At 44.9% G+C, this 20,392-nt stretch overlaps 1 protein-coding gene across 1 annotated transcript in view; it reads left to right on the top strand.

Annotated features, from left to right (window-relative positions):
- Positions 1-14,920, top strand: part of LOC104127350 (gamma-aminobutyric acid type A receptor subunit rho1) — a 30,215-nt gene extending 15,295 nt beyond the window's left edge. The window contains exons 2-9 of the mRNA XM_009640015.1: positions 1,672-1,778; positions 3,157-3,224; positions 7,240-7,463; positions 9,972-10,054; positions 11,272-11,412; positions 11,877-12,029; positions 13,679-13,875; positions 14,633-14,920. Of these exons, the coding sequence (XP_009638310.1) occupies positions 1,672-1,778; positions 3,157-3,224; positions 7,240-7,463; positions 9,972-10,054; positions 11,272-11,412; positions 11,877-12,029; positions 13,679-13,875; positions 14,633-14,920 (1,261 nt within the window). The remainder of the gene's footprint in view (positions 1-1,671; positions 1,779-3,156; positions 3,225-7,239; positions 7,464-9,971; positions 10,055-11,271; positions 11,413-11,876; positions 12,030-13,678; positions 13,876-14,632) is intronic.
- Positions 14,921-20,392: the final 5,472 nt, after the last annotated feature.

Genomic DNA, 20,392 nt, shown 5'->3' with positions numbered 1-20,392 from the left:
CGGCCGCTTCCCCGTGGCCAGGCTGGGGCTGTGGCAGAGCACATTGGTCATATTTAGGTAGGAACCATGCAATAAGCAGGATCCAGTGGGCCCCAGAGGAAGCCATGTTGTCTGACACCCTCGTGGAGGTGAGGGCTGATACCACGGCCATTTGCCACGGCCCCTTGGGCTTCATGTTGCGCTGCTGCATGGTTTGTATCACCCGTGCTGTGTCAGCGGGCCCCTGCCCTCTGAGCATCCCTTCTGCAGAGCTGAGTCCCCCTCCTCGGGCTCTCCATCACACCGTTTGTCCTTCCCTCTGCCACTGACAGGGAGAAAGCGCCTTTCTGAGCACAGTCAAGCCTGCCCATAAATGGTGAAAGTTTTGCCAGTGACCTGCTAATATTGCTCCCCTGTTTCAGGCAGGTATAAACCTTCCCTGATGCATGCTCACGATGCTACAGGTCCTTCAGAAGCTGAATTAAATCTAAAGCAGAAGCAGGGGGCACCTTTTAAAATGTAATTCATGACTGGAAGAACTCACTGATGGAGGTAGACAACTCACCACTCTTAGAAATTATTAAACTGAGACTGAGCATCTTCCTAAAATACTCTATAGTCCAGATACAGCTCTGGGTTTGAGAGAATTGTCACTGAGAACACTGCTGGTCTCTGTTAGGACACTGTTGTTGGCTTCTCGTGCTACAACTGCCCATGAGCCCTAGAGAAGTACAGCACAGCTAAGCAGCCTCATTTAGGGGGCGCTTTACCTCAGGAACATGTTCCCCATCAAGTTTCTTTTTGTCCTGTTTTCATTTCATCTATTTCTGACTTTTCTTGCATATATTCAGACAAGTGCCTCTCTAAGCATGCCATCTTTTCGCAAACCATGAACCTGTTTTTGAGCCCTCCTTGCCACCTGAGCGGCCGCCATGCAGCTGGCTCTGAGGGCAGCAAGGCTTCATCTACATGATGGAGCAACTGAGGAGCAGCTGCCAGCACCACCCCAGCCAAAGCACTGGGGCCCTGAGCAGTGTTTTGCACCTTGGATGTGGAGGAGGAGCAGAGCATCTTCTGCCCAGCATTTGGTGCAACCCCAGCAGCTTCTGGAATGACCTTCCCAGGCTCTCTAATGCTCACAGACCTCCCAGGTCTTTAATGCTCCTTTTTTTTTCCTTGTTAGAAATCTGGGGCAGGAGCTAATCATTTTATCCCAACTTAGGGGATGGCCTGCCTCCTGGCCTGCTTCCCAGCCTATCCCCATTTTGTTCCTGGGCGAGAGCCAGTAGCTTATTTGATATATTGTTTCCCTAATTCCTGGCCTCATGCCCTGTCATAACTCAGTGTCAGAAATGCCTCCCCCCGTTCCCATTTCCCCACTTATCCACACACACTATTCCTCCAGTCCACACTTTTGAATGATCGTCTCCAAACTGTGCTATAAACAGATGTTTTTACAGAGACAAAAAGTCACCAAACAAATGTTTTCTCAGTGCCAGAATTATCACAGGTATTTAAGCTGTATGGTGAGTGCAGGAATAATTTTTTAGTGACATGCTGCCAACCAGTGCACACAATTGCATGGTTATGGTCTAAGGGGTAAATGGTCTAAGGGGTAATGGAGCGAAGCGGGCGCGTACTTCTCACAGGCACTGCTCAGGGCTCATAGCTGTGCTTCTCTCTTCCTGGTAGTCCAATCCTAAAACGAAGCCCTGACATCACCAAGTCTCCCCTGACGAAGTCAGAGCAGCTGCTGCGAATAGACGACCATGACTTCAGCATGAGACCAGGTTTTGGAGGTATGAAACATGCACAGTTGTCACTGATCCTGTTCTACACTGTCACTTCTTTATACTGTAACACGTACTCAGGTGAACAAGCAGGTTGACAAGCAGAGCCTTTTCTGTCTCTGATTTTTGATATTTTGTGTTGTGAATTCACAACATGCTTGGGGAATACAGGTGCAGTGAAATAGCCTTCTTCCTTGGATGAGCAAATAACGTAGTCAAAGGCATGGAAATGTGATTACAGGCAATATAATATTCCCGGTATTCCGTGACACTTTCTTCTGACAAAAATCTGCAAATGTACCTTATGTTTATTCCTGGATGCTGGGGAAATTCTAAGATTCTGTCTTACTATGGCAATGTGTGTGCATAAGCAAATTACATACCATGCTTACTGACCTGGCCATTTCATTTGTAAACCAAAAGAAAATATTTTGACTGATGTGTGTTAATGCTTGCTCACAGTTTTGTGGCTAGAGCAACCTAAGCTTTCAGGAAAATGGATGAAGGAGAACACATTTTCTTTCAGACCATCGGATTAGAGAATGTTGTAATTTATCTACCCTTTCTGGCTGACAGATGGTCATTCAAATGCAGGATACCATTATATACTCTGATGGAAGAAGATTTTATTGCTAAATGCTCAATATACCAAACACCAGCATGTTCAATTAATTTAAAAAGGTTTCAGTTTCACAGCAGTCCGCTAATGTGAGCATTATTTGTCTTGACAGATCTCCTGTACTGTAATTGCCAGAGGTATAAGAGGGGCTAGTCAAAGCCTGGAGAGGGGAAAAAAGATCGAAATCCCTGTTGTGTGGGGTCACAGTCGGATGCTTCCCCTCAGGAGCCCCAGGCTCAGTGGCACATGCCTGTGTGCTGCAACACATCCCCTTCCGTCACCCTGTCTTTTCCACAGCTGAGCACCAAGTGATGTGGAAGCCAAATAGCAGAGTAGCTCTCAAGGATGTTATTAGCTGGAGAGGGGAGCAGAAGTGAGGGAAAAATTTGGAGTAACTCTCCCACATTCCCTTCATTGTGCCACCACTGCTCTCCATGTGAATGGATGCTCTGCCGGGCATGCATCTTGTGAGCCCTGGACCCAAGAGCTAGAGCTAAAAGCAATTCAAATTGCTTTTAAATTTTGAAGATACATGTGTAGGATGACACCATAAAAAGACAAAATTGGTAATAAGTCAGTGTCATTGCTGATTTTGATTGTTATTAGGAGGTTTTTGTTATGAACTCCGAACTCTTCTACTTTCAATTGGTTTACTGTTGTTTCTATTTCAGACTGAGCATATATTTTTATCTCTAAGGTATGAAAGCCAGAGGATTACTTTGTCTCACCAGGTTTATACTCTGCCAACTGTTAATTTTTTTCCCCCAGGCCCTGCAATTCCTGTTGGGGTGGATGTCCAAGTTGAAAGTCTGGACAGCATTTCTGAGGTGGACATGGTAAGAGTCATAGAAGGGCTTAGGTCAGATGGGACCTCTGGAGACCATCTAGCCCAAACCCCCGCTGGGAGCAGGGCCGGCTAGAGCAGGCTGCCTGGGGCTGTGGCTGTGGGGTTTTAATACCTCCAAGGATGGAGACTGCACAACTTCCAGGAAGCAGATTTGGGTTTGATCTGAATCTGCTGACAATTACTTCTATTGGTCTCACGCTATGATGTCATCTCCCTTGAAGCGAAAAGAAGAAATCTGAGATTTTCTTTTCTCTAGGGCAAAATGATACAACACTGCCAAAACTGCTCCAAATGGATTTTGGTTTTTACATTTTCTTAAGAAGTGATAACATGTTTAAAAGTGCTAAGGAGACCAATTAATGCCTTAGTTTTATGGCACATTGGTACACTGGAGACATGGTCTCACTTTGCCCATGTTCTGGGCTGGTCAGGGGCCACTAGCTCCCAACCATGTAGCCATCCTGAGAGCAACAGTGGCTCAGACTGGTAAGACCAGAATGAGCTCAAAGGTGAGAAGTTTCCCCAGACCCTGCCTTTGGCACAGTAGCAATTTTATCACCCCTGCTGTGTGCTGAGGACCAGTGTAAGGATCTGCTGGTCCTTCCTGGATCTTCACACTGATGCTGAAGTGGGATTTCAGGGCATGCAGGACTGATAGTGATGCTCTGCACAGGCTAAATTCCTTACTGAGTCTCTTTCCTTTGTTTCCTACCGCACAATTAGTAATGTGAAAACATTATTGTTTTAAACACTACAGTTTTCAAATGCTCTCGAGGTGGTACAGATTTTGGTCTTGATTTTTGCTGGAGGGGCTTTTTTCATCACAAAACACTGCCAAAAGTAAGATGTGCTTTTTCAGGAGATTTTCCATGGGAAGATTTTATACACATACATGACATGTAACAACAGCCCATGAAGGAGAGCGGGAGGACAGAAGGGGAACAGGAGATGGCCCTACCAGACCTACCCTGTTAGAATACCCCCAGTCTCTAAGCAGTTCAGCTTTAGCTTTGGAAGAGAAAAAAACCCCACACCCCAATACAGAATACTTTTCAAAATGTTTTGCTGTTACAACCAATGTATCAAGCAGCTCTGAAGCTTTCACAGAAAGCTCCAGCTTCTCTGTGCTCCTAATTAACAATTACCACAGGATTGAAGAGCCCGTGCCTGACCCCCTCCCACCGTAAGCTAGGAGCATGGTTATGTGGCAGCACACTGGCATGAGGCAGTTGCCCCAGTTGCACACTTGCCACTGCAAGTGCATGTGGAGGCCGTGTGCTCCGTGGCCAGCTGGGCTCCTCTCACTGCAACAATTTCAGCTTTTGAGTGGGCTGGGATACCTGCAGTCGAATGACCGCTCGCAGGGTACAGCAGGGTTGTGAAGCCAGGGTGCATCAGCATGCACGTTCTTCCTGGCCCCGGGGACCCCTTCAGCTGTCCCCCCTGTCTCGGGTGCTCTTGGCACCCTGACCACCAGCTGTGGGGACTCTGAGCTTCTGCCTCTCCCGGGGTGATCCCAGCCCTTCTGGTTGAGGAGAAAGCTTGTGAAGGTGGCCAGAGAGCCCCTGAAAGGCTTCAGGACGTGAAGGCAAAGGAAAAGATCTTAACTTCCAGGATTTTAAAAAACCCTGCCACTCATTTTTTAAGCTAGCATGATGATTTTGAGGGACTTCCCCTGGTTTCTTAATATTGCCCCTGCTCCTTGTGTAACATTGTGCTGCAACACCCAGCAACATAGGAAAAGCATTTTATGGCCTCGGGCAAGAAAAACCCCATTCAGGGTCAGTTTTGGCTGCTTGTAAAATAATGATGGAGAAGACTTTATATTGTCAGAATAAATTATTTTTAACTCGTGCAGCTTTAAAGAAAAAGGCCATGGTGCTTTGCAAGATGATTGCTTGCTCTTTAAGTGATGTCAATTCTTCACTCTGTCCTAAATTTAAGCTTGAGGAGTTAGATACAGAAATCTTTCCTTTTCTCTTGCTTTCTGACTATTTGCAAGAAGGTGGTAAAATAATAGAGGACTCTATAAAACTTTGTTAGGATGTCATAAGTCAGACTCTTCTTGTCCAATTGATTTAAAAATATATCAATATCTATTATGGGCCACTGACCCTGAAATTAACAGAGCTTTTGCAGGATGTGTCAGGCAGCTGTTTCATCTGAAGGAAAGATGGGAAGAAGGAAAAAAAAACAGATTGTTACCCAGAACTGGAAATTCATTAGCAAAGATAATGGGAAGTTAATAGTGTCTCTGAAAAATGGACTAGATGAAGGAGATATTATATGGTTGTTGCTTGGGGGATTTTCAGATGATACCTTGTAAAATATTGTGATTCCCAGTTTAATAGCCCAAACCTAGTGCTGAAGGAACTGTCAGACGTCATTGCGGAGCCACTCTCCATCATCTATGAAAGGTCGTGGAGAACAGGAGAGGTGCCTGATGACTGGAAGATAGCCAAACTTCTTCACTCTGAGGGTGGCAGAGCACTGGAACAGGCTGCCCAGGGAGGTTGTGGAGTCTCCTTCTCTGGAGATATTCAAAGCCCGCCTGGATGAAGTCCTGTGTAGCATGCTCTAGGTGAGCCTGCTTTAGCAGGGGGGTTGGACTAGATGATCTCCTGAGGTCCCTTCCAACCCTTACGATTCTGTGTGCGATTCTGTGATTCTGTGTGCGATTAATAAATGATTTCTAATGAAAGTTAACGATACTTGATTTTTCCACAACAACCATCAATGGAACTTTATGCAAAAAAGCGAGGCATTGACTTCTCTCTGAAGGACTAAGGTCTGTCAAATTATTACTGTTTAAAGGACACTTTAATACATGGGAGTCAATGTAAAACATTTCTCAGAACTATCTTCTTTAAACTTGAATGCAAGGAAAAGGTGTTAAAAACCACTATAGAATAGATCAAATGAAAAAGAAGAAATTACCATAGTCAGTGGCTTTGAGAGCTTCAGCTGGATGCAATATACAGCATTTCCAAGAATTATATTGACCTTTACTGTAACAATAGCATAGGCTGCAACTAACAAATCACCGCTACTGAAAAAAGACTGCGGAAATCCCCATGTTTAAAAATGCTTGGGAAGTGTTTTGGAGAAAAAAATCCAAATGTCAAATAATTTCAAAAACCACTCCAAACCCATCTGTCTTCCTCTACTCCGGACACCAGGGAAGACTGGTCAGTCTTAGACACTTCCCTGAGTTTATGGGCAATATATTACATTACACTGGAAGATGCCATGCTTATAAACACTTGTGTGTGAGCTTATCTTCAGTTACGTGAAGGGTTCCTTTGAAATAAGGAAGAAGGCAAACCCAAGTGTAACGTGCCTCCAGGGTCTGACTCCAAATACAACAGAGCTCAAAGAGAAGGAGCATGCCTTGGATCTTGAAGTACAATATTTGGGGAGAAGCAGCAAAAAAACCCTCCACTGTAGTCAAATACTGAATCAAGAATATTTTGGTGGCTGTGCTGGAGGAAGAGCTCCCGCTGCAGCATGCTCCTCCGGCTGCCGAGGGGAAGGTAATCACCAGAGCATTGTGGAGGACAGTGCGGGCAACAAATGCTTCTTCACCGTTGGCTCCAGAAATGCAGCATCATAGGGTTGGGGGATTAAGTGGTCAGCAGCACTCTCCACCTACAGCTGCCTCAGCATGTCTGGCTTTTGGTCCTTGGAGGGGGTTGCAGATATCAAAACACAGCCTTTGAAAATAATTTCAAAAACCACTCCAAACCCATCTGTTGCAGATATCAAAACACAGCCTTTGCATTTCGGAGGTGGATTCACCACCTGAATGAGCTCTAATTTCTGAACCCAGTAAGCTGGTCTGAGCTGAGGAATAAACCAGCTGCAGCCACTCATGTGCCCTACAGCTCAGGGAGTGGATGTGCCTTCAGGAACAGTACTTTACAGCTTGTGGTTTGTCCCAGAGAGGAGAAGTCACTGCTATGCTGATAAGGCATTAAGTTGTGACAGAAATCTGTTTGTTGCAGGACTTCACCATGACGCTTTATCTGAGGCACTACTGGAAAGACGAGAGGCTGTCCTTCCCCAGCTCCAACAACCAAAGCATGACCTTTGATGGCAGGCTGGTGAAGAAGATCTGGGTCCCCGACATGTTCTTCGTCCACTCCAAGCGTTCCTTCATCCATGACACCACCACAGACAACGTCATGCTGCGGGTCCAGCCAGATGGGAAGGTACTTTATAGCCTCAGGTAAAGCTGCATTCGGTCAATGTGAGCTATTAGCGGAGTGAGAGAGAAAGTGGTTTAATTGATTCCTGTATTGTGTTTTTGCATGACTTCATACTAAGAGAAGCATAAAAGGGAATGAAATTTGCTGACTATCCACCGACATCTGAGTCACTGTGTGATTTCATTAAGTGCCTGTTGCAGGAAGCCAACTTCTATGTCAACGTTGTTGGTTCCACCAGTGTCCCTTTGCCTTTTGTGCATGTTAGCCCCTGGTACTGATGTAGGGAAGCTGTGGCCAGATGCAGAGCAGTTCACTGGGAGCCAGCAGGCTGTGATCCCCATGGGGCACTGCAGAAGAGGCAGAGTGTTGGGGAGCTGTGAAGTGTGAGGCCAGGGGTGGGGCAGTGGGCTCAGGGCTGCTGCTTACATCTTAAACACCTACTTCCCTTGAATATTGCTGACCAGAAGTCTGAAGATTATTAAAACAGGATTGCTTTTCTTTATAATTGTTACTTTCATGCTTGGAGACACTAAGTGATGGCATCTGTTAATCTCTAGAAGAAACTAAAATCAGCACTGTTTTTCTTGGATGCAGCTCCATCCAATTAGAAAACAAGTGCTGCCAAACAACCCATAAAAACCTATTAGAGGAGAAATTGCTGTACAATATTCTGATGCAAGAATGTCGACATCACCTCCACAGCAATGAAATAGCAAAATATGTGATAAATAAACAGAGCATCAGATGATAGATAATGTATTCTGATGGACAAAAAAGAAGGAAAATCTGACTGATAGGAGGACAGCAGCAGCAAGATGCACAGATTTAACTTTAACTAATGATAAGGTTGCAGAACACATTGCTTGGGTAGGCTGTGGAAGTCTTTAAGGGCATGTTAGACAGCAGTCCTGGGAGTGGCAGAGGTAGAGCTGAGCCTGCCATGCGGTGTTTTATGATTTTATGAAAGGAAGGCGAGCAAAGCAATTCTTGATTCCTCGTGGGTATCAGTTTGACAAGAATTTTCTTGTTCTCTGATATTTTTGTCTTTGTTCGTTGGAATTCACAGCCTGAACACTGTCTACCTTCTCATTATTAAAGCTTTTTCTTCACTCAGCATATTAGACAAGGTTCAAGTGTTCCTTAGGCCTTTGCAAAGTTTTCTCAGGTCCTTAATACAATAAAAAAATGACAATAAAATGACATAAAGTTCACCTATAGCATGCATATCTGTATACTCTTTCACTTAGCTGCATGATACCAATCATCTGTGCTGCAAGCATTTATGGTTGTCTAAAGAAGATGGGAACAGAAGAATAGCAAACTACTCAGATGGTGCTACACATAGTCTTGTGCTTAAACAGTTGCCCGGCACAAAATGGTGGTCAATGTCTTGAATAGCAAATTGGCAGGGTTTTCTTGTTATTTTATTCAGTGGTGACTGCAGGGTGGAGTGCTTTATGAATGCTGGGGAAGTATGAATGCTGATCTCCCCTTAAGAGCAAACGGAGTCATTACTGCCTGCCTGCCTTTGCTGAATGCCTTTGTCTGTAGATGGTATTTTTTTTCCCCGTGTCTGCCTTTTTAAGATTTTTTGCCAGACTTGTCTTGTCTTGTCTTAGAAGCCACTATAGACCTCACTGGCACCTAAACAACAAATCTGAGCCAAGCACTTTCACTCAAGGACCAAATCCAGATACGAAAGCAACATCAGTGGGAACCCACACGTGCAAAAGGATTACTAACATAAGGGACTGCATCTTGTTTTTATCATTACGTGACAGATGTCTGTCTACCATTAGCCCTGCTATAATTCATCAATTCTTTCCCATTATGATTTATACTTTTATTTTCATATACTTCCCTAGAGTTCAAGACAGTTGAGACAAGATTTATGGATGCTTCCAGTGCAAACACAAAATTACGCTATTAAAAATGAGATAATCAGACTATCAGCAAGACCAGTGCTTTTGATTGATGGGGCAGAGCATTTTGGTGGTCTCTGTTGCACACCAGCTCCAGCCCTAACTGAAGGCACTGCCTGTGCCCTCTGGTGGCTGATACCCAGGTGTGATCACCAGGTTCTCATCAAGCAGCTGGAAATTTGCAGCATGTGGAGAAAACTGCCTGCATCCCTCCTGACACTAGGATGGCTTTGATAAATGTAAATTATTTTATCGTACAAAGCATCCATTGAAAGAACAGATCTCTGCAAAGAGATGTTTGCTGATAGTCAAAGAGGAGGAAGTGCCCTCTCTTCCCTTTCCCATTTTCTTCTCCAATATTTTTGTTTCCTAGTAGCAATTTGTAATGGCCTAACTTGCTAGTCATCTTTCCTAACTCTAGTTTGCTGAGAAGAAGAAATAGCTTTAACTAAAGTGGAATGGCTTTAGCTGAATAGAAGATATTTATTTTCAGTGGACTGTTACTGGCCAGATAGTTACTTAATAAAAAAACAAACTTACAGCTTTACTATTTTTCAGTCAAATAAGAAGACAAGTTTTTAAAGGAGTTGTTTTTATTATTCCTAGAGTTACAGTAACGGCAATGTGCAACATGGATTTTAGTCGCTTTCCCCTGGACACACAGACGTGTTCCCTGGAGATTGAAAGCTGTAAGTAGAGCCGGGGAGCTGAGGGCTGCACCCCATGGGCACCCAAACTGTATTTAGTTATATCAATAACTATACCAATAATTAAACTGCTGCTACGTCAATGGGAGCTCTAACCAAAGTCAGCAGACTTCAACACTAGGAAAAACTCCCTGCCCATATTTTTTCACTAGAATTAGATGGTGTTTGCAACAGTGCAGTGTTTTTAAACACCAGCTGTGAGCACTGTCCTGCCAGTGTCCTTAAAAGCCAGCCAGGCTGCCCTGCTGCCACCCCGTCCCTAGAGGACTTGGGCCATTTGCCTGCAGGTCAGTAGTCTCCAGCAGCACCCGCTTGCCCAGGTGCCCTCAAACACATAAATAAATCACCCTACGTCCTTCACATGCACCATCTGCTTATCCATGGTGTAGAAACCACGACAGGGCAGTGACATTAATCACCTTCCTCTTACATTTCTTATAACTATTATTTGAGATAAACCCAGCTTATACCCACATGTATCTCCATTGTCCCAAGTATGACGCACACATACGAATTGGCTAGATTTCATACAGTGGCGCTTTAAACTTTTAGCTTTTTAGGAGTTTTTTTCTTCTCCTTCTTAAGATTGCAATAAGAAATTATAATCTTAATTCTGTTTTAATGCATTTATGTGTGATTTTTTTTCTCCCTGTCTGGGAAGAGCTGCTACTAAACCCGTCTGAAAGGATTAAGATTACTATTTTTCCACATGTATTAAAAAACCAAGACCTGTAATGTTCATGTGTGCATCACAGGCAGAAAGTTTACCCAAGAGTTTTTTGTACTGGAATGCCTCAGGCCATTGATAGATTGTTCCTCCTGTTACCCCAAGCAGGCTCCTTCCTTGAGGTCTCCTTTCCTTTGCTTCTGGTTTTAGGATGTTTATAAGGGACAGTTTTTCAAGTTCTGATGTGGTGGGTTATCTGATGCATGGGTTATGTGTGCGAAATTATTATTAGAGAAACAAAAGGGTTTACTAAACATATTGGGCATCAGGACTGAGGGCTGTGACAATGAGCTAGTGCACTCCTTGCCACCATCATACCCACCATTGTCATGGCTCTCAGCTGGGTGCTGGCATGTGGCCTTTTCAACCAGGACATCACAGGTAGCCTGGAAGGTCTGTGGGCACACCCTGGCTGTGGGTGCCATAGCATCTGCCTCAGTGCATTGCACCAAGGTTTGCTCTGCTCCCCTAGACGCCTACACTGAAGATGACCTCATGCTATACTGGAAGAACGGGAACGATTCCCTAAAAACAGATGAGAGGATATCGTTGTCCCAGTTCCTCATCCAGGAATTTCACACCACCACAAAGCTTGCCTTCTACAGCAGCACAGGTGGGTACTGGAGCACCTGCCAGAGGGTGGGCTGAGGGAAGAAGGGGTGCAAACTGTCCCTCTCAACCTTGGCCATGGACAATTGTCCATTGGGAGGTCTTGTGGGCCATCAGACCTGCCTCTCTTCCATGTTGAGGCTGCTGGCCCTGACACAGACTTCCATCTTGATGGTTATGTAGTCTGGAAAGGCAATCCCTCTTCAAGATCACACCAAGCCTTAACATCAGCTAAACTCCCCACGTGCACAGGCTATATTATCCTCTCTGGAAGATGGGGTCCTGAGAGACGCTTTGACTTTTATAGTTGGTTCAGTAAGGAGTCTTTTCTGTAAACTGCAGTGATTTGTGGTCATTAACTGTGTTTTTCTAGAAGCAAATGAGGCGCTGTTCCCCTAACACGTTACCTTATCTGAAAGTAGTTTGATGTTGGCATGACTTCTCTTTTTCCTTCTCTCTGTTATACAGGGTGGTACAATCGCCTCTACATAAACTTCACTTTACGCCGACATATCTTCTTCTTCTTGCTCCAAACCTACTTCCCCGCCACCCTCATGGTCATGTTGTCCTGGGTGTCCTTCTGGATCGATCGCCGAGCCGTTCCTGCCAGAGTCCCTTTAGGTAAACACAATCTTGTAGTCGGCAGACCTAAGAGACTATTGCTGCAACTGTGGCCTTGACCATCAAGACAAAATCCCCCGTGCTATGCACTGGCCCTGCATTGCCTTGTGGCACAGAAATCAGCTGTGCCACATGTGTGTGCCCCGTGCAGGGGACTGGACATGGTACAACCTCTCCACCTCCCCTGTCAGCGCCAAGTGAACTGCCTTCCCTGCTTGCACAAGCCTTAGCTGCATGCGGTGCAAATTGGGGAGCAAATGTCCTGCTCGGCTTTTATTGCTGTTAACAGACCTAGCACAGAAAGACCCAAAGTGCCGGTATCCTTCAGAGACTTCTGTGAGCAAGAAGGTGAAAATCAATGTTAGCAGTCCTGACAAAATCTCAGTTTACTGAGTTTTTCTAGAGGAGGGAGGGTGGAGGAAAGACAGTCAGCTGAGCTGCATCGTTCAGCTTGTTAAATGAGTTTACAGTGCAGTGTGAGGGATTCAGTTTCCCCTTTTGCAGCATCCTTCAGACAGATGAAGCCATATGCCAGAGGAGTCACTGCAGGAGCAGAACTATGCTATGGGCATAAATCTCCTTCTAAAGCAGATGCTTTGCCCTTAGCAAAGCGCTGTTTGTAGTTTTGCAGACTTTGAGCCCAAGCTTGCTTCCGCTTATTCCAGGCAACACTCCTCAGGATTTTATTTATTGTTTAAATTATATTCCTCAGTGAAGAGGACATATACAGGCATAACAGAGATAGCAGGGGGGTAGTTATCCATGTCTGTGTTTAGAAACAGCATCCATTGGCCTTGAGACATCATTAAAAGGAACATGAGGGTTTGAGCCATGGCTTTTTGACAGATGTAGGCACTGCCTTTAGTAGTACTTTTTAGTGCCTAGATACCCCTCCTAATTCAGTCCTTTGTGCTTATATACATCATTTCAACTTTCAAAGGGATCATTACTGTTACATAATTAGACCCTGGAATAAGAGGGTCACAGAGAGCTTTCCCCCAGAGCTGAGATAACTCTGAACTACAGGGGCTCCTGCCCTTGCTGACATGCTCATTGTGCTCACCCATGGTGTAATGTGGGGCAGCTTTGCCCTGTGGGGCCCCATTAGTCCCTGCTTTTGCTCCAAGAAAGGTGCAGACCAGGCCTGGGAACTGGCTGGTGACTTCCCACGAAGCAGGACTTCCCAGGAGCAGACAGAAAACACAGGCTTTGGGAACCCAGTGGAAGCAGCAGCAGCAGCACCAGACAGGCTTCACTTGCGCCTGAGCTGCAGAGGAGGTGAACTAGAAACTGAGCTGCTTGTACACCCCCTCCAGAGACTGTACTGAGCCTGGAGATGGGGTGCAGCCAGCGTGGGATCAAAGCAGTGCTGCTGGCCATGGGGTGGGAGGCTGGTGGTGCGGCGGGGAACCAGGCTAGCAACACCCTGAGACCGGAACTAGAGCTGTTTTCACCAAAAAGGCAGAACAACCCCGGTAAGAAATCAGGGCTGCCTGGACCCTCCTTGGGCAGTGAAACCCACCACCCAAATGTGAAAAGCCATACTGCAAGGTAAATTCAAACGTCAGTAAATTTTAATGACAGTTGTATTTGTGATTAAGACTCTGGGTTGAAACTACCTTACGGGCTCTCTGCTGGTGTCTTCCCAGGGATAACCACCGTGCTGACCATGTCCACCATCATCACTGGGGTGAACGCCTCCATGCCCCGTGTTTCCTACATCAAAGCAGTGGACATTTACCTGTGGGTCAGTTTTGTGTTCGTCTTCCTCTCGGTGCTGGAATATGCGGCTGTGAATTACCTGACTACGGTGCAAGAGCGGAAGGAGAGGAAACTGCGGGACAAGGTGAGATTTTCTCTCTGATGCAGTTTTATGCCCCTGGGAAAAGGTGTGGCAAATGTCTGGAAGTGTTCAGAAGTTTGCAACTACAGTGTGCTGCTCTCAGCACCCGTACCCAAACTCACTGGTCTTGCTTCAGAGTCTGAGGGCACTCAGTCCTTCCATGCGTAGCCCTCCACTGCCTGTATAAATGGGATAGGGTTTAGGATTTTACCTTTAAATATTTTTTTATGCTGAAGACCCAAGCCTGTGAACAGCACCATCTGGATACTGTGGTTTGGGTTTCAGATAATGTGGCAGATTTCCCCCACCTTTCAGTAGGCGCAGTTTAAACTTACACGCAGTGGTCCAAACTTCCCCCTTCTGCCCTTGTTACATCAAATTATAACCTAAACTCTTCTTTTCAAATGGGGCAAGCCTGATACATTCCTCCTTGCGGATTCCCTCTGCCCTCTTCCTTCCCTGATTTTCTCACCTTCAGGGTACAGGCCCAACCTTTATTTACACCCCAATACCCGTGCTTAAGCCAAACGAGCTTTTTCACAGACAGCCCCGCTCTCTCCCTGACTGTGCTGTGCCTTTGCAGGCATGAAAATGGAGAAGCAAAAAGCTGCTGCCCAGCTCCATCCTCTCCTCCCTTTTGTGTCCCAGCAGCCTGAATTCCCCAGGCTTGTCCCCTCCTCTGCTTTTGTAAGGAGAAAAGGATGTCTCTGTATATCTGGACACAACGCAAACCCACCCTGCGCTTAACCTGTGTCCACAGCTTCCTTGCGCGTGCAGCCTACCTCAGCCGCGGCCCATGATGATGGACGGCAGTTACAACGATGGGGATGTGAACGAACTGGGGCACTACGTGTCCGAGAACGGAGATAAACAAGACCGAATGATGGTGCAGCTGGCGCTGGGGTCTGAGAGGGGCTCAGCCAGGAGGAAAAACCAGAGATATGTCAGCATGCGGATCGACACTCACGCCATCGACAAGTACTCCAGGATAATATTCCCTGGTGCATACATTCTATTTAATTTGATATACTGGTCCATTTTTTCATAAATATACATAACTTCTGAAGTCACAGAGCATTGTGACATTAAATGAAAGTACCGTCTCTTAGGCTAACAGAAAGAAAATGGAGAATTGTTTTAATTGGAAGGAAGATTGATTTTTTTTTTTTCAGGATTTTTTTTTTTTGTTAGCTACAACTCATCTGTGGCATAAATAATTGTGCAAGTTTCACATTTCAGCAAAATATAGGATATACAATATAAAATTTTATACTTATTTAAAGCTGTGCTATGTTCCTACTTGTGCCTCACAGGCCACTATAAACTATTTTAACAAGTGACTATAATTGCCAGTTGCTTATATATGGTGCATCCTCCATTTTGTGCCCCTGAGATCCTAATTCTCTAAGTACCCGAGTGCATGCATGCATCTCTCAACTCAGCAGACTTATCCCGTTCAACACCAATAAATAAAAAGAATACGGAAATACTTGCATGTTTGCAGGATGAGGTCAGAAATGGTCATTACAAACACAAAATATCCAGTACCGGGAAACACTTTGGCAAGGTTATTGCTGGCTAAAGCTTGCTTACGCTGCTGAATGCATGCTGCCCTAGCAGTACTGTGCTGACAGGTCTGTGGAAGAATACTTTCATGTTTGTGCTTTGTCCTGATCGTATTTAAAACACAGAAATCCTTCCAAGCTGTTTCGCCTACCTTTTTAAAATATGACTTGCAATGTACGCTTACTAAGGAACAAACAGAAGCTGGACTTTCTGCGATGCTAACCAAATCCTCTGGGACACACAGGAGTTCTCCTTGGACCTGTGTATTTGGGTCAGTGGGAGTTTTGCTCTTGAATTTCCTGGGAGAGAAGACAGGTTTCTCTACAAAATGATCCAGTGCAGACAATCAGGTGTCTACAAAAGAGTAAAACTACTATGGGAGAAGCCACTTCTCTCTGAGATGATAGTCTGGGCGTTGCTGGTCTGTCCAGCCTGAGAACCTGTCGCATCTTGTAACTTCTTGTCTGTGCTAAAGCCAATGGTAATTGCACTGCTTCCAGGAAAAGCCTAGTCCATCCATTTTTTAGTGAAAGCATAACAGAAAGGCGCTCAACAGGTGGCAAAGCAGTTGTAAAGACTTTATATCTGAGTTACTAAAGGTACCACGCCAAAAACTTTGGAACGAAATAAAAAGGAGCTTCTACCATGAGACAGCAGCTCCGCTGCAGACCCAGGTACATCTCACCGACTCTGCTTTTATGCTGCATCCATCCCCCCCGGCACCCTGCAGCCCACTGTGCCCTTGGAGCAGGCTCAGCACCTTCCAGGTCAGGAGCAAGGAGACACAGCTGGAGCTGGGGACACTCGGCGTTGACTTCAGCCCCAACTCTCCATCACAGTTTCTGCAGAGCAGCCAGCCAACCAGCATGGACACTCCATATGGAAAAGGCAAAACCTGTAATGCGGAAGTAATAAAATATTTTGGGAAAACAGGAATAGGTTGAATGGAATCAGGGGCCTTTACAACAACAGGAGCACCAAAGGTGTCTCGGAAAGTGAGGTCATTCCGTTGGTCTGCTGCCATGTGTTACCCACCATCCACGCAAAGCTAACTGAGGATTTGGATTAACAGGACTTGAAACACATGCATGATTTTGCACACAATTACAAAATTCATCAGTCCCTGCACAAGAGATGCTGTTGTCTTTTACAGGTGTGGCTGGTCTGAGAATCAGACCAAAGCAGTTGTGTCTCCAAAATGAATCTTCTTACATGAGATCTGCCCTGGATGGACTGGTCTGCCACTCCATGCATTAGGCTCATGATTCAAACATTGCAGTTGTTTGAACACTGCTGGTTGTTGCTTTAATTTCCTACGGGAATAAAGGTCATGTAAACATACTCAGCGTTTCTTACAACTGCTAAAATAATGATCTGCAAAACTGCTTACACTCATCTTGCACTTACAGCCTGCACGCTGTGGGTCAGGCAATGAAATCACAAAAGCTAAAGTTGTTAGAAGACACACCCACCCATAAGACAGTTTTAACATTCATTTCTACATAGCTTTTTTTTTTCCCCACATACACATACTATCTTAGCTTCATTTTACCAAGTTTTCTTCAAAGCTTGTTTTTTTTCCAGTGAGTTTTTTTTTTCAAGAGATGAAAAAAAAATATATTTTCTTAAGCCATGAACATTTCAGTCAGATGAAGGTAGAAAGGTCACTGGCAAAAGCAGATGAAAGGCTGGCCACCAGGTTTGGGCACCCTACCTTGTGCTGATGGCACCTGCCCCCACAAAGAGCTCCAAGCTTTCTTGGGCAGTACTTGCACAGGAATGTATTTAGATCCTCAGCATTGTTAAGAACCCGTTTCTTTCTACAAATTTCTTTCCACAATTGTAAGAACAGCACGAACAGGAGTGCCAGACCTTACAGTAAGCTCTCTGGCTTCATAAGCAACCTAGTGCTATCTAGTTTGCTGCGGTACTGTACGCACCTTTACAGACTCATTGATCTCGTACTACATCCATCCTCCGGCATCTGACCTGTGTATTAAGGGAGATTTTGAAGATGCAAATGGGAGCTGGACTTTTGAATGCCCTGGCTTTCAGTGGGAGACTGGTTTCTAACTTCCCATGTGATTTTGAAAGTTTCCCTTCCAGCACGTCCTCCTAAACAGATTCCCCCAACCTCCATGTTTGGATTTACACTGTTAATTTACTTGTGTTTTATTTGGAAAACTCTAGTGCCTTTTCAGTCTTCTATACATGTGTACATAGATGCATTCTGTAAGTATGGGATATGTCATACACAGCCAGTGTTTGCTATCAACAACTGTATGCATTAAACATTTACATACACAGTTTTTAGGCTTTTAACCTTCTGATGTATGGATTTTGTATCCAATTATTAACACTCAGCTCCTTTCCGTTTCCACAATAAATCAGAGTGATTCGTTTGGTTTTGTTTATTTCTGGAAGCACTCAAAATCACAATAAAACTTCACATTTGTACAGCATCGTTTGTTTTCTACCTTCAAAAGAATGCTCTCCATGAGTTTATACACGTGCCTAAGACCTTTTTGCTCAGGGCCTGATCCAGTCCAATACCAACTGTCCCTAAATCCTGTGACGCTGGTAGGCTCTGATAAGAAGCCTGCACGTAAACTCCAAGTAGCAGAGAAGATGACCCCAGACTGTGTAAAGTTACAGTCCTGGTTCTTCTTCTTTAGAGTGATGCTTTGCACTGTAATTCAGACCAATTTCTTGGAGGTTAACCCAAAGCCCAGCCTGGGACGACGCTGGTTTTAGAAGTGTGTTGGCGGGTCTGCGTGGATTACGGATAGAGACAAGTTCTGCCTGTGAGCACGTCCAGATTAAGAGCTTTGGAGACTGAAGCCTTTAATAGTTTTTAAGGATGCTGATAATTCCTGGTAGGGTGAAGCAGCAAGAAGGTAAACTTCAGTCAGAAACAGACAGAATAGTGAGAAGGCAAGAAGAAAGATCAGTGATCTCTCTTCTTCTCCAGTAAAAGCATATTCTCACGATCATCACATCATTAGATGTCTCTCTCTACACGTTGCACACCCAAGCAAGAGACTCTCTCAGTACAAACAGATGGGAGGTGAGTGTTGGTCTCTTCTCCCAGGTAACGGGCGATAGGACAAGGGGGAATGGCCTCAAGTGGTGCCAGGGGAGGTTTAGGTTGGACATTAGGAAAAATTTTTTCATGGAAAGGGTCGTCAGGCACTGGAACAGGCTGCCTAGGGAAGTGGTTGAGTCCCCATCCCTGGAGGTATTTAAAAGATGGGTAGATGAGGTGCTTAGGGCCATGGTTTACTGATGGGATGGCAGGGTTAGGTTAACGGTTGGACTTGAGGATCTTAAAGGTCTTTTCCAAGTAAATGATTCTATGATTCTAGATCCAAATTCCCTGCAAGCCCTGGTGAGTAAGTAGAAACCCTCTGGGACTCCCCTGTCCCACACTGGCTCATAGGGCAGTGTGTTATTTGGCGGAGCACAGAAGAAGGAGCGATGAGAAATGAAAAGCAAGTGAGACCGCCTGTACCACACGTTCCACAAGGGGACACAACTGGCTCAGCGGCAGCACCACACACAAGGGCTGTTCGGCCCCTGAAACAAAGCCGTGAAAAACTGAACATATTGTAGGGTGTGAAGCATGTTTTGGTCACCAAGGACTGAAAGTGTGTATATATATATATAAAAACAGGAAAACAAAGGAAAATTACAACTCCTGATGAATTTTAAGTACTTACCAAACAATTGTTGTGAAACAAGGCTCCAGCACTGTAATTCTGATGAACACGTACTACATCTGGGTGCTTTTATCCTTCCATGGGGTCTTGAGAAGCTGAGAGATAAGCCAGCATTATATTTGTGGGTTATCTTTGAGACTAAACAGCTGGAGAGGTAACTTTGCATAAGTACTCTAGAGCAATCATAAACAGCAGCACTGCATAACAGCGTACAGCTTATGGCTGTGAAGGCTACCCACAACCACATGGACTTCATTCTCTCCTAGGACTGAGGCATTTGGCTCCTCGCTACTTCTAAACAAGGAAGTTCAGATGCAGGTGCAGTTGAGAAAAATTCTTGAAGAGCTTGCCAGGTACTTTTGGCTCCCTTTAGTGCCTAAACAAAGCTCAACAAGCAGCAATCTTACCCAACTTTGGCTTAGTAGAGAATTTGGGTAAGAGCTCTTAAGAGGGATGCACTTTCGTACCCTTCATAAACCCACTGAGATCTTGTGTGGCAGCTACAAAAGAGTGGCACAGAGCCATGCTGCGATCTCGCTAGGCTGGAGCAGAGAGGCTCTGTGGAGGGCTGCTACTTTCATTTAATTCTTAAATTACAAACTGCTTGGGGAAGACTACCACAGTTAGGGTAACTTAAAAAACCATGCCAGATATTTTCATATACATGCTACTTATGAGCACAAATCATTGAAAAATCAAAGTGAGTTTTATTCCTACAGGAAAGAAATTTCTCATATATAGTATCAATGTGATAGTAAAATCCTAATGTTAAATCCCAAACTGCTTTAGTTCTGGACCTTAAGAACGAATTTTCTGAGACAAATCGTAATTAGCTTACCTGGGGAAGTTGAAAAGTCTCTGTCCTTGGAGGCTTCCAGGATTCAGCAGACGAAGCCAAGCCCACCTGATCTACTGTTGGCAATAAACCCACTTCAAGCTGGAGGTTTCAGCTGGGATAGAGACCAGGTTTAGCCTAGAGATCCTCCAGAGAGCCTTCCAAGCACCATTCCAATTATTCTATGCACTCCAACATTTTAATAGTTTAAATAGCCCGAAGGTTATAAAGCCTAGCATTAAATACCATATTTGAAAAACATTAACCCTCACAAAAAAACCTGCTTCCTATGGCAGACAGAAATGGAAAGCTTAAAACACCCTCACTCTTACATAATCCCCAAACTAGGGGGAGAAAAAAAAAATCAAACAAGCTATTCAAATGAAGTCATGCAGCACCC

This window comes from Egretta garzetta, unplaced genomic scaffold, assembly GCF_000687185.1.
Source record: "Egretta garzetta isolate BGI_Z169 unplaced genomic scaffold, ASM68718v1 scaffold76, whole genome shotgun sequence".
In the NCBI taxonomy this organism is placed as follows: domain Eukaryota; kingdom Metazoa; phylum Chordata; class Aves; order Pelecaniformes; family Ardeidae; genus Egretta; species Egretta garzetta.
Note: the sequence above shows the minus strand (reverse complement) of the source record. Positions and strands in the feature narration are given on the sequence as shown.